The 15,203-nt window shown below is 38.8% G+C and overlaps 1 protein-coding gene across 1 annotated transcript in view; it reads right to left on the bottom strand.

Annotated features, from left to right (window-relative positions):
• The window catches only part of PRTG (protogenin), an 80,464-nt gene that overhangs the window by 47,908 nt on the left and 17,353 nt on the right, over positions 1-15,203 (bottom strand). Inside the window, 3 exon segments of the mRNA XM_032123290.1 lie at positions 1,095-1,232; positions 1,528-1,661; positions 2,659-2,803. Of these exon segments, the coding sequence (XP_031979181.1) occupies positions 1,095-1,232; positions 1,528-1,661; positions 2,659-2,803 (417 nt within the window).

Here is a 15,203-nt window from a genome sequence, read left to right on the forward strand (position 1 = left end):
GGGTAACAAGGCTGATCATTTCAATAACTTATCTAAATTAAGTTGCGTACGCAGTAATGGCTTAGATTAGAGTAAAAAAGTCAAAAGGTGCAAAGGAAATCGGAGTCGAGGTTTCCGTTTTGCATTTAATTTGCTCTTCACTAATTCCTGACCATTCAGATGGTTGGGCTTCACCTACTCAAGTGGTTTATATCTGAAATTCACCGCCTCAGCTAGAAGTTAACCTCCCCAACTGCCTGGCACCATGATTCAGTTCATCACTACCAACATACACACCGTCTTTACAGTGATCATCCATCTCCTGAATTATGCTGCAGATAAAATTAGTATATTTGATTACCATGTATTTTCTCCTATTTTCGCAGCAAATGCTCTATGACTATTAGGTGAACATTTTTCTTACTTGTTTTTCTGTAAGAACCACTGAATCAGTCAGGAAAGATGTGTTTATTTCTTACATTAGAAAGAGAAATGTAGGAAAGTTTTTCATGGTTTGCTTCTACATGTGCAGTCCTGACTTGCACATTTCTGAACATGTTAGAATGAAAACGTAAGTTGTTTTCATGAAAAAAATGTGATGCTCTGCTCAATGTTAATATTCTTACTGCATTCCTCCTTCTACCCTCCCAAGCTGACTACCCTGGTTTTGTCTATACCTATTTATAGTCCAAATGGCCCATTTGATTGGGTGCAATTCAATTCTCATAGGGCTTCTAAGAAGAAGAGGAGGAGAAACACTTAAAGGTCTGTTTCATGGATGCAGCCACCACAACCTGCCCACACCACTGATTCTGCTCCAGTCAGGGATCCCTGGAGGTCAGCACCCTGCCTGTCCCTGTTCCCACCCTGTGCCGGGGGCAGTGCGAGATTGACAGCAGAATCAAGGAATCCAAAGCTTCCAAAAAACTCGGGACTTCTTAACAGCAGTACTGTAGCATGGAACTGAAAGTGTTTCACTCATCCTACCTTAACCTACTAATTGTTACCTACTACACAAAGCTTCAGAACAGAAACCTAATTGCTCAAATCCTTTCTTTCCAGTTTTACTTCCTCTCCACAGGCTGAAGGTCACATGCTGTAATTTCAAGACCTACCTAATCGGCTCCATGAGATGATTGGCTTTGGATTCCCTGTGGCTACACACTCCAGTATGACAGTTTGATGAAGAGATGCTGTAATGTTTTGAGGACCAGCTATTATAGATGGTTTGTGAAAAGGCTTCAATTCTGAGGCTTTGCAGAGATAAACAAAAATGATAAAAAGTGAGCACAGCTGAACAAAACCTCAATTAATATGAAATAAAACTACTTTTTTAAAGGATGCTGAAAGTTACATTTACACAAAAGCCTTATTTCAGTAATTGTGGAAACTTACATTGAACAATATTCTAGGCACAAGATACAAGCAAGCAAAATTATTCGGACAAGTGGTTCAGGGACACCTACATCTCGTCAAGGCATCTAGGTGTTTTTGCTATACTGTAAGAAAGAATATGATGCCATTGAAAAACTCTCACATGGTAAATACCTGGAATAACACTCAGCACTGCCTCGGTGCTTTTACGTCTATTGGCTGCAGTCGTGGCAACACATCGGTAATTCCCAGCATCCTTCTGCTCAACACCATAGATCTGAAGCACTCCTGTAGGCAGAGCAGTTATCCTGCCACAGAAACAAAAAAAAAGAAATGTAGGTAAACATTCAGCCAGTGAACACCACTGTGGAATTAACTCCTTGATTTACAAACAGCCATTGCTACACTGACCTGGGAACAGCAGGCTGGAGACTCAAAAACATTCCCGATACATGACTCACCTTCCTGCCTTTCTGAACTACAGGCAGAATTCCCCCCAGCACCACCATGAGAGCAGAGGAATTTACTTTCAACAAGCAGATCTTTCTCAGCCTCAGAATCAACTATCCCAACCTTCTTTAGCCTTCTAGTACATTCATACTATTCAGGTTGGATGATTTTTACAGCAGTTTCTGATATATGGGCAAACTGGTGTACAGTTCCCAGAAACCCACCTATGGTTTCAATTTTTAGTTTCTCTTTTTTCCTTCCTTTGCATACTGGGTATCTTAGACACGTTCAAATGGAGTTACAGGTCAAAAAGGACAGGAGTCACTTCAATGAACACAAACTGGACATGGAAAGAATCTAGCAGACAGCAGACTCTATTCTTCAAGTTAATCAGTTCATGAGACGACCCCTTGCATAGAATTTCCCTGGTATCAAGTGTTTTAATCCAATTTTCTGTATATATAATTCTTTATTGTCCCTCTAATGAAAAACAAGTTCAGCATCAATTCTTCAGTGAAAGCAACCCCACTAGTTCAGACCACTCCCAGAGCCAAAGTTCACCCATTCCGTTCCCCACTGCAATTCCTGTTCCTGAGGATGACTTGCATACAAAATTCACCAATAAGAGTTCAAAGATCAGTGATTACTGTGCAGACAATAGTGGGTGACTGTGGTCTGCACTCACAACACGTATTTAAAATTCATTAGCAACATACCTCTGACTAGCTATTTCAATAGTTGTCATGGAACTTTTTTAATGTAATGGCATTGCAAGTATTCTGATTTTCTTCTTGTAGCAGGATCAAAATGATAGCAAAGAATAAAATACATTCTAAGATGTGTAACTCTACATACCTGTCCATGATTAAAGGTAAAGTTGTTCTATTCACTTCCCATGTCACAGTGGCAGGAGGGTTTGCTGTTATTTTACAGGCAAATCGAGCTACTCCACCTTCGTGGACTTCAGTTGAAAGTGGCTGGACTTCAAATGCAGAAATGGCTAAAAATAAGAGAACATCAATTTTAACGGACTAAAGTGAGAAAAAATTCCTGGTTAAATCAAACTCTAGTTCATAGATCAACTTGTAAAAACACCCAGAAATACTTCAAATAGTCCTTTTATTTCTGTATGCAAAGAAAGATGGCTCTAACTGCCTTGTTACCTTAGCTCAATAGCATGTTTTCACTGGTTGAAGGTTTACTTAAAATAACTTTGCTTTAACCTAATTCAGTAAAAAATGTTTCAATGAAAATAAATATGACATGCTCAAATAGAATTAAGAATACAAATTGACTGGCATGCAGCTGGTAACCATATCAATTATTAGACTAACGAAGTTCAAGTTAATTCAACTAGTTTGGGACTGGCATTAAAAATTTTGACTACAATAGGAAATTTCCAAAACACCATTTGGTTCCTGACTCACTTTAATAAAATAAAGCATTTGCAGAGTTGTACAAGTTCATGTGTGGTAAGAAAAAGAAATCAAAAATTTTTTTAAAAAAATCTCAAAATAAGTTGAAGCAGGTGAGAACACTTTTATCCCAACAGTCTGAGCAGTCACCAAACTGCCTCCTGATGTGCAGAGCATCAATGTCATTTTGAGCATCTACAACTTGAGGAGTTCACAATATTGAGCCAACTGAAGTGGGAGATCAATAGATATCCTGCAGCTAATAGACAGCTAAGAAATTGATCAGTTGTTGGGTTTCCTTGCTCAAAAAATAAGGGAAAGTAATACAAAACCTGCTAACTAATTGCTTATTTACTGCTACTTACAACTAACAGAACAATTCTTCTGAAGCAACTCCTTTTGGATAACTCAACACAAATAATTTCACACACGTTTCCACCCCCAGTAACTGCAGAGGGAACAGTCTCTGTAAACTCAATGGTACTTTTTTTGTTTTTAAAAAAATCAGATTCCAATTAAATTTCTACTCCTTTATAAACGATACAGAAACATGGTTGCAATAGATAAACCAACAGCAAAAAGTTACCCATCTCTTGACTATTCAAGCTTTGTGTTTAAATAATTTCTTTATTTTACTTGTTTATTAATGGCAATAGCTTTTCATCCTATTTACTCCAACACATTTCAAAAATGCCATTCTGCATGGAGGACACAGGCAGTACTGATGCACACCAGGCATTCTACTGAGTGCTCCCCCTTCCTGTCATTTTAATGGTACAGCACAGCATTAAGAGATTAATACTGGAGTGTGAAGGAAATGTGAACTCACCTGAGTTCCCTTCCCTGCACAAATTAATTCCTAGCACAGGCCTAACTACACAACTTAAAGATTCCTATTACTCATATCCCTATTTCACTTCCCAGGTGTGAATAAATCCACTTTTTTTTGCACTGCATTCCTGTAGCTGCATCAGCACTACAGGAATGAGTGTCCCTAATCATATCAGCAGTGAGAGTGTGTAGCTTCGTGAACAGACCACCCAAAGACTGTGGATAGCAAGACAACAGAACCACCTTGTACAGCAAAACCACTTGAAAGCTGTTGGAAACACATGATGCAAACACCATGGCCATTGTAAACTAGGTCTGGCACCTCAAATGTGGCTCAGACACCCAGGACACAGGAAGCAGAGATGCTCCTGGTACCCATTTTTACAGCCCAACCTGTGCTTTTGGCAGCAGGTTTACACAGCCCCAAAGACTCTTGAGTCTGTTCCCTCCCCACCCTCACTGCAGACAGAACTGTCCTCTCACCAACAGAACTAGGTTCCAATTTTTGCTCTTTCTTTCACTTTTTAGCAGTACCAGGTTCAAGAACACAAAAACCCCCACAACATGCATAAAGGTGTTACAACAGAACTCTCACATTTAAAGCCTGTTGGGGGAGACACAAAAACAGTTCTTGCCTTAAACCGACTTTCTTTTGATTACAAAGGAATCATCAGAAGTAAAAAAAGAGACACTGTAGTTTTTTGGCTATCTACAAAAGCTCAGCTGCACAAAACAGACTCAGTAAAAGGCAAATAACCTGCACATACAGCAGGTTGTTCCCATAACTCCAAACTGTCCAGATTTGCTTTGTGCTGGATTTGATGCAACCCAGCTCTCCTGTAATCTTCCACCACAAAAGAGAGAGGAGGGGAAAAAGAAACAGGAAAAAAAGGCATCGAGATTGTCCTACTTCCTTCCCTCCTTCTTCATTCTAATTTCTCCCTACACAAACGTGTGTTCACCTGGAGTCAGAATAATACTTCCCTAGAGCCGTTCTTAACAGACTTTCTAACAGAAAATACAGCACTTTGCATTCTTCATTTATTTACTGAAAGTATGATGCAGCAAACTAGACAAGTTGGCTCACATTTCAAAATAAAATCTCTAGGAATGTAATAAAGGCATAAATGATAAGAACAACCCAAACCAATGCAATGTGATGCGAGTTTCAGAGCCATCCTGTAACACAGCTGCACCACAGTCAGCAGCATGAAAAAGGATCATTGCAACAAGGCAAGAAGATAATCATACAGTCTTATTGAAGGAAAGCTCTTTCACAGCTTTAGGAGTTTCATCTCCATTGGAACCATAAAATTGCATCCAGAATTTTCTTATATTGGTACAATTATTTAAAGGGACACAGTGAGACAACAGAAACATAATATTAGGTTTTCATTTACATATATAGCAAGAATGATTTACTTCCATGCGCTTGGTACATTACAGCTGAAGATGAAAGACAGAGGCGAGACTCTCAAGAACTACAAAGCAAACTGAGGGCAATTAGTATTTCACAGAACACAAAATTCCATCACAATAGCAAGCAAGAACAGGTTCAGGTACACTGTACAGAAAGTCCAGTGCAAGTTGTTAATTGAAGCTGATATATAAAGAACATTTTTCCACCTGATCAGGAACAATGTATTTTCCCTGAAAATTCATCTTTAAAGACAGCAAAAGTCACAACTATGAAGAACTGCACAAAATCTTCAGAAAAACTTATTGATGTCACTAAATGCAGTTTTAGAAACAAAAAATCCCTGCTTATCTCTCATTTAAATTTACTATTGTTTATCAGTTTAGCTCAATACTTGCTTCTTCTGTATCTTTCTTTATGCACATTTCTGGTATCTTCCTAATTCTGACTTTATTTGTTCCAGTAAAATCTGTTTTTACAAGTCTATTGCTGTCTCATGAAACCTGACCTCTTTGTAACAGGCTTATTTTCCTGGCAAACGCTGATTCCAGCTCAGAACCCCAAGAACAAGTCATTAAAGCAGTGCTGTTAAGACGCCAGAGCTCTATAAAATGGATAAGAAACAAAGTCTCAAGAGACATACCCTGCTCCCAAAAACAACCTTGCAACACAATAAATGTAAGTGCCTTTTTATTTGAGTTTTCACTCCCTCTTCTCCAGTCTATTTAATCATTTTGTTCCCAGATTTATAGCCAAAGGAAAATGATTAATGCTACTCTGAGAAGCTGATGCTCCCACCCTTTTTAACTTGCAAGATACCAAACGTTGCTTACAGAAGCAGAAGACAATTACTAGAAACTGTATTTACTTGTATAAATTCCTGAAATTTATGTGATAGGTGCATGTGTTTGTATAGTTACTTCTGAGTGTGAAGATCTTTACTGGACAGAACTGTGTGATTTATGCTATCAATGTTATCTATGCAGAGAGAAATCAGACTTCAGCTCTGGTATGAGTTCCTTCATTTACCATTGAGGCAAATATCCACAGATTCAAAACCCAAATCATTACTTGCTGTGACACACTGATGCAGTATGAGAGAACCACTGCTGATGCACATGGATTGAATAATATCCTGAATCATGTAAAAACCTTCCGTGTACCTAAGCAGGTTTACACAGATTTAACTATTCAGGTAAGAAAAAGTAAAACTTAAGAAGCTCATGCCTCACACCTTTTGTTTGTTTAAATGCAGCAGCCGTCCATCACTGACTTTAATTATGAAAAGAAAAAGACCGAACAAACAAGCAAAAAAAAAAGCACAACACACACCCACTTCATTCCCTCCTGAAGTCCTGAAGCTTGCTGCAACACAAATCCAGTAACCTGCTCCTTACATGCTGCACTTTCTACTTAACACACTTCACGTCATTATGTGATTTTCTGAATGAGCCTTCTTAAAGGCAAAAGAAATTCCAGAAACTTACATGTTGGTTACTGTTTCATCACAGCTGACTCTAGCCCAAGACTGGACTACAACTGTAAAATAAAAAACCTGTAAGAATGAAAGATAAACCCAGAATTGAAAGAGTAGGACAGTTTTCAAATAACCAGAATGCACCAAATATTGAGAACATGATAGTGATGCTCAAGTGTTTCTCAAGAGATAATGGCCACTCAGAGAGATGAACTGCTAAGGTGGAAAGAACAAAAGTGCATAATGCCATTTGTACAAGGCATGTGTTAATGCTATTGAGAATTTCACAACAGCCCTAACCCTTCAAGTGAAGCCAAGATCTTCCAATTTCTTTAAACTCTCTGGTGAAGAGGTTTCATTTGAGAAAAATAAACTTGTTAAAGTTTATTTATGTTAAAGAGAAGCTGTGGCTTTTTCCAAAGAAATAGATTTCAGGAGTGCACATGACAACTCTTCTCTTCTTGATCTAGTTTTTGTGATGTACTCTCTCTGAAACACTGTTGAAAAATCCAACAAATATACATGTGTATTACATTTTAACACCAAAGCAAATTTGCATATATTTTCTTGGAGTTTATGCAGTTTCTCAGTTCTTGTAGGAACAAGGCTTAAAAAGAGATTATAAAAGGAGTTCTGCCATGCCTTTTGGCTATATAGACACACATTTCCAATGATTTGGTGCTCAAATTACACACTTTGGTCTGGATCTGGATTTGGAATAAACTTCGTATGAGTATATACTGACAGATCCAGACACACGGCAAGACTGCAGACTGAGCTCTTCTCCTCATTTCTGAACAGGCATTTGGAGTACACAGTGCTGGGGCTGTCATCAAGTGATATAATTGGTGAATCTCTCCTGAGTTTCCCAAGAGATGCTAGTAAAAATTAAGTGTTTTGGAGCCGAAGTTCTGCTTACAATACACAGTTCAGATACAGTTCACAATACAGCAATATGGGTAAAGATTTTCATAACTGTAAGTGAAAGGGGATTACTGTGAAAGGGCATCCTGTATGTGCTACTGCACAGTGATTCCTTACACTCACTCTTAAAACTTTAACCAAGTGTTGTTTGACCTAGAATTAATATTTTTACAATGTGATGCATAAAAATGAGATTTCAGGAGAAAAAGAACCTGACCTGTAAGGAAAGATGAAAAGAGCCAGGATCTGATTAGCTCTGGGAAAGGAAACTCAAGAGAGAAGTGATAGTCTTACCGATTAATGAGAGTCATTGCTCCCTGTTCTCCCTAATACTTCTTTGTATATTTGTAAGAATAGAAAAAGCAAGAAGAGGTTTTAGCTCCAGCATGGGGAGCTCAGGTGAGGTTGCTGAATGGAAATGTACTGGTATGGAGCAGGCAAATAAGGGAAGCAACTGCATCTGCAAAGACGATCTCACTCTGTCTGCACAGGCATCTTCCTTCTTCTAATGGCTATTATTTAGGAACGGAGTTCCATCTGTAAGAGGAAGTGATATCATCCAGAACACATTTGGCCCTTTCAGGCACAAAGGAAAAGTGTCAGTTCATTCTGACTGTTATAAAAGACTGTAATTCAAACAACATAATGGCATTCCTATAAATTACCAGAGATTTAAGTCCTCTGATAAACTGCAAGTGTGACTTTTTCACTAAAGTCAGCTGTTATTTTTAATTTCGGCCAGAATGGTTAGAAAAATACACTTTTTCTATAACCCTGCATTTTAAAGAGATATTCTGAAATTGCATGTTTTTGTACTACTATTGGCTAAAACTTCAGTTTAATATACTTAGTTTTAATTAATAACCAAACCAGGCTGAAGCCTGATACTTAAACTCAATTGGAACAAAATTAATTGCTTTTTTTCAAAAAAAAAAAAAAAATCAGATGCACCACTAAATAAATAAATAATCAGATAAATCATTCAGGCTGCTGACATCACTGCCCACATGTTAGGAACTCAAGGAAAATTCTGGAGAATGCTGTATCAGGTGCTTAACTTACTACGCTAGAATTTAAAAACTGTATTTTTCTTTCTCTGTATCAATAATCCCTGGCAGTAATGCTATCTCACATTGACATGTTAATGAGTTGTGCTAACCTAACAAAAAGTAACTGATAGCAATAAAACAACTAAACAACTCTTCTCTCCTTCTCCCCAAGAAAATAAAACCAGGGAGGGGACTGCAGTTCATATGCCTTTTCTCATATAACTCAAGGCTCTCAAGGTGGTTGTTCTTCTCACTTGCATGCTGAGAAACACCTGTAGGAGGGAAAATGGGAGGAGAATAATGACCCATCCTGTTCCACCCCCTGTGTAGCTGCAGGAGAGAAGAGCAGAATACTGCACGTTATCCTTATCCAGTGCACAAGGAAGTCCTGATTACAGGTTGAAGCTCCAACACCAGTACCCACAGATTTTAATGTCCTTGAACTAACCCAGGCCCAACCACATCTTCAGTCCCAGAAAGACCTATAATTCCAACAGCCTTTCAAACAAGCTTTTCCAGACAATTTCACTTCTAAAGGTAGCATAAATTTTAAAGGATTAATGAACCAGTTCACCACAGTTTTAAAATCCATACGTGTGTGTGTGCATATATAGCATAACTGCAACAGATAGAAAAACCAGTCTTTAAGCTATCTCACTTCACCTCACTGATACCTTAGGAAAAGCTGTGCTAGAATGGCACCTTGTACACTCTAATCCCAAACTAAACTAAATCCTTTTAATGTGCAACAAGGAGATTGCTGCTATTAATCCCTGGATTTTAGGTACTAACACTAAACTGTTAGACATGACTTTAAAATCAGTATTCACTCGAGTTGCCTGGCAGCGTGGTCATCTTGCTAAAGGGCATTAATTTTACCTGTTTCCCAGCTTCCTATTTTAGCTTTAATTCCTACCTTTCCTTTGTTCTATCAAGCTGGTTACTACAAACTCACTCTTAGAAAAAAGGCAGGATAGACAGACCTAAGACTACATGACAGATACACATTGGTTTGCCATGACTGCGACATGTAATTTCTCAATATGAAAAGGAAAATAACTTTCCTGGAAAATCTAAAGGTTGCACATAAAAAGTGGGGGGAGGGGCAGGAGGAAATGACACCCAATTCAGATATTATGTAACAGAAGAGAAATATTTGAAGGAAGAAAGAAAAACAAGAGATCAAATCAAACAGCAGCCTTGAATTACTAATATCAAATCCAAGGAAGACAATCCTTCCCTTTAGTATGAACACTGTAGCAGCAGTTTTAAAGATGATAGTTCAGAATTGCATTGAAAAAGGAGTCCAGACTCAAACTATTACTTTAAAATTAAATAATAGGGAAGTTAAATGAGACTGAAACTGCCACATTGATTTGACACGATCAATAATTGATATGGGACACCTATTAATCTCTCTACCCCACAGATTTTTTTACCCATTTGCCATTTAGTATTTCCTAGCAGTCATTTTAACACTTCAGAGAACGTGGACCAGAATTACCGTCAGTACAGAACACAATGATATTCTACACTAATTGTTCCGATGCTTTGGAAAACCCTGAAGAGTGGGAAATTACAGAACTGCATTTTTATGAGCTTCTATCTTAATACTACAACTTGGGTTCCTGAAAACACAAACCTAAACAATAATAATAATTTTTTAAAAAGAAATAAAAACGTCCAAATATTGCAAAAAGCTAACAAAATTAAAAACCCCATTTCTACAGCATGAAAGACACAAGCACAGAGTATGAGCCAGGTTTGGCCATGAAAATTGACATTCCCTTTAGACAAAACTGATCCTTCACACCATGTGCTCCTCATGTTTCAGTTCACAGAATAGTACTGTTGTATCTGAGGAGCAAATTTTTCTGGAGCATTAGCCTGCAAAACCCTTTCAAAATCACATTCTGAATTTGGAAGGACCAGAAAATGCTCTGCACATAGGGGTAATTACAGAAAGCTTTCACTGATAAATACCAAGAAGATCCCGGATGAGGTGATGAGCGAGGATTTGGGCCATCTGCCCTTTCTGCTACTCTCAATTCATTACTTCTGCTCTGGACAAATCTTCTCCAAGGCCCTGACCGCTCAGCTAAAGGCTGAGCTCCTTTGCACAGCTTACTGCAGTTTGCCTTCAACATACTGCCAGCCAGTTTGGGAAACTGCTCTGCTAAAACTTATGGTCACCTTATTGCAAAAACTTTTACTCCAAGCCTACCACATACTTACTTCCACACTAAACTAAACAATGAGAGGGAAAAGCAATAGAGAAAGTAGTGTAAAAAAGGAGGAAACAACAGTATGGTCTAATTTGTCATTTCCTCTCTCATATTTTTGCCAACTTGCTGGCAGGTATCTAAGAAGTGAAATGTTTAGACAATGGTTTCCAAACTAAGATGCAGATCACCAGGCATTACTCGCCAATCTCCAATAAGAAGGGAGAAAAGAAATAATTAGCCTCGTATACAAAACCCATACTTATAAAATACAAAGAAAACTGTTTCTTTGTGCATTAAAATCTCTGTACAGCAATGCCCAAAGTTTCTGCTTAAAAAAAAAAAATTAAAACCTGCCCATTCAGAAATTACCCACTACTTTTCTGGTACTGAAGAATGCTATAATCCAAAGGCAGTGAAATGGAGAAGCAAAGAGGTCAACAGCCTGAGCACCCTTGAACAAAAGTTCCCTTGGAGATGTCAGCTGCAATCTCATTTGTTTCCTCTAACACTTTCAGGTCCCTCTGCTCCTTTCTTTAAAGCTCTTAATTCAGTGGCTGACGAATGATCATTTTAAAAATCCCTGTACAGGAATAACCAAGTCTGAATTCGTCCACTGAAGATCACTAAGCTCTCCATCATTTGGGCTGGGACTAGATTCTATAAAAGTGCTTATGGCCACACACAGGCAGTTTTCGCCACCAGCTTCTCAAAGTTAAGACCAGTCTGCAGTTTCATATATAGTATTTTCTCTTCCTGAAAACCTGGAAGTCAACTAGGCTATTCCGGACTAGGTTTTTAGGGAAATGTACTCATTTATCCTTTCTTTCCTACACTATATCCTTATTCCTTCATTCTAACAGTATCCCTAGAAAGTAGGAAAATATATTGTCTTCTCCACTGTCCTGGTTTCAGCTTAAAACCATGACATCCACATAGAGAATGGAAGTTTTGTGAGCAAGTTTCTGATCTATTCCAGTGCAGAAAATCAAGAGAAGAGGACTCAAATGCATGCATGTTGAAGACAGGAAAGGAGAAAAACCCCAAAAAGTTAAGAAAAAATACCTCAACACCATCACAATACATCAGGAATCTCTCTGATATTGATCAATTTTTTCAAGGATAAAAGCAATAATTTCTTCTCAGGATATACTTAAGAAAGATGCTCTTTTCTTTTGCTGAACAGGCAGCACTAAATTTTGGAAAGTGTTAACCTTAGCAACAGAAAGAGTTCATAATCAGCATGTCCACTCTGTATGTTACGGAAAAAAAAAAATCTCAAAACAGTTGAAGAAAATTGGCTCCTCAGAAGTGGATAATGACCCATCAAAAAGTTCTCTTCAATGCAGAAGCACACATGCAGGAACAGAAAGGTACAATTTGACAAGGTGACTGTTCCCTCCTCACTTCTTCAAATTCCTGGAACAGACACAGAGGTTGTTATCCATGACATAATAACATAATTGTGACAATAAATGGGATCCTGGGCAGCAGCAATGCACTAGAGAAAATAACAGAAGGATCCTCACTTACAAACTACCAACCCATGAACACCTTATTTTACAGTTTGTTCTCCTGCCCATCAGGTGCTCTTAGAGCAGCACTGAGATGAGAATCCACAACTGCAATGCAAGGCCATGCATCAGAATTCCCAATCTGTGAAGGAAGAAAGTACAGGATAATACACCTAGGTCTTTCTATTTTACTTTGGTAGAAGCAGCTACTGATACTGCAACAATGCCACTCTTGCAGCTACATGCAAGCTACTCACATGACTACACATATTGCCTTACTACATCTGAATAATTTGATAGGAGGGAAAAAATATACCACTACCACCCATACCAATAAAAGCAGACAAACATATCACCTCAGGAGTTATCACTAGCACTGTTTTAAAGGAATTAAAATCTTGAGGCTTTGAAATATGTGCCTCTATATATTCAACAGTTTATTGATGGTGTGACTGACATTCCTTACCGAGCCATGTAAACAAGCATGAGAGATTTGATCTTTCCACTTTTGAAGGCATCCCAGCTGGGGTTTTCCCTTCTCAGTCTATCTATCATCCAGGCGACAGTGTGTGGCCACAGAAGGCACAATAAATGCTAATGCACTTATCAAGGAATTCCCCTCTGCTCTTCTGCAGACAAGAAGCATAGGAAATAGGAGAGAAAAGGCACACAGTAAGCCACATTAACCAGCTTCAAAGCTGTTCTACTTGTGTGGCTGCATGCATTCAGTAGAAAGAACACACCACTTTCTCCCTTGCAAGGACTGATTTCCTTCAGCAGTTTGCCTAGTGATTGCCTTCTAGTATCTATGCTTAATCCCACAGATGCCTTTCTTTGGAGTTGCTGCCATTCTGTGAAGAATTAGTTCTGCTTAATAGCCCAACTGTTGCATGGGGAGCATCCAGCACAGTTTTGCACTTTACAACATGAAGACAAGGATCAGAACACAAGCAGGATTTTGCAACAAAAGACATGCCCCTTCACAACTAACCTAATCTGGCATCCAAAAAGAAAAACCAAAAAAAAAAAAAAAAAAAACCAAAAAAACCCCAAAAAAACCCACAAAACAAAAATAATGAAACAAAAATAGAACATTAAAGATTTAAAGATTGACTGCTATGGTTCTAAAGTTCCTCAAAGAACAAGAAAAATTTAATAATCGCTCAGTGCAACACAGAAAAGACAATTTCAGCACTTTGCAACAAGAGTCTGCAGCACTGCAAGCATAAATCTGCACCATTCTGACCAATGACTTTCACTGCAGATGCCAGCAGAAGGGTAAAACCTCTATTTATCAGTCTTGTATCTCTAAAAATGAATAAATGCTATTCCTGGCTAAAATAAAACTAGACCCAAAGTAGAGTGCAAAACCCACTCTTCACCTCACCCTGCCTAGCTCATCAATCAGAGGAAGCACCACAGAGCACATCCCAGGCCAGGAGCAGGGCCCCACACATTCCTCTGCTGCACCGCCCACCACTGCGCCTTCCCTCACATCTGGGGGAAGGTAGAGAAAGGGGTTTCATTTCATACAGTGGCAAACTGACACCATCCCCATATGAATGAGTGTAAGTTGATATGGTGGTGCTGTTAAGTCTCCAGACTGTCAGAAATGATATTCCTGAGAGATAGGAGCACTCTCCATTTTTTGCTTACAGTGTTTCAGGATCAGCAACCCAGCATGAAAGACAATTTCACTGCAAAATGCTGAGCAGGGGTGCTGGGAATTCAAGCCCTTCAGCCCCCTCTCCAAATGTCAACATTTCGTCATTCCCACAGGGAAAGGAAAGAAGAAATGCCTCCACTTTCAAGGGCCAAATGCCTGCAGCTCATTTCCCTGTCACCAAATGCTCCACTACTGCGTTACACAGCCCAGAGATCTCACCCAAGAACAGTCTTTCAACAGAGGGTAGCAGAAAGAAAATCAGAAACAAACTTCACACAAAAAACCAAGTAACAAAAGACACTGTCAGTACTACCTATTTATTGAAGCAACTTAAATCCTCTAATTAGACACTTACCTGAAAAATTCTGGAGGTAGGGGAGGGGGAAGTATTTACAACTCTTGCAATTTTCACATGAAACAAAGTAGAAGTGCAACCAGATAAAAATTATATTGCCTTCGATGTCTTTAGAGGAAGTCACCTTGCTATGGCTATTGACTGCTTGGGTGGGAGGCAATTGTTGGACTCTTGGATTTCCAGTTTGCCCAGTCACAGCACAACTAAACAGCCATGTTCTACTAAGTAGGTAATACATCTAGTTATTAGAATACTTTTTTTTCCCAATACACAATGACAACCCATTTTTCCTTTCCATGATTTTTAAAAGCTCATTATTTGTCTCTGTCTCAAGGCCATGAATCAAAGCCACCAGGGAAGCACTGAGGGAAGTGTTATCTGGAGCCCAGAGAAGCTGTTATCACCATCTCAGACATCCTACTCCAGCCTGAAACAAGTAAGTCTCAAGCAAGGGGACTGATCCCTGGGAAACACAGCTGCTGGCAGGAAAGGAATACCACCAGGCCTCCATGAAAGAAGGCTGCCTATTC

The sequence above is a fragment of the Corvus moneduloides genome, chromosome 13, assembly GCF_009650955.1.
Source record: "Corvus moneduloides isolate bCorMon1 chromosome 13, bCorMon1.pri, whole genome shotgun sequence".
Taxonomy (NCBI): Eukaryota; Metazoa; Chordata; class Aves; order Passeriformes; family Corvidae; genus Corvus; species Corvus moneduloides.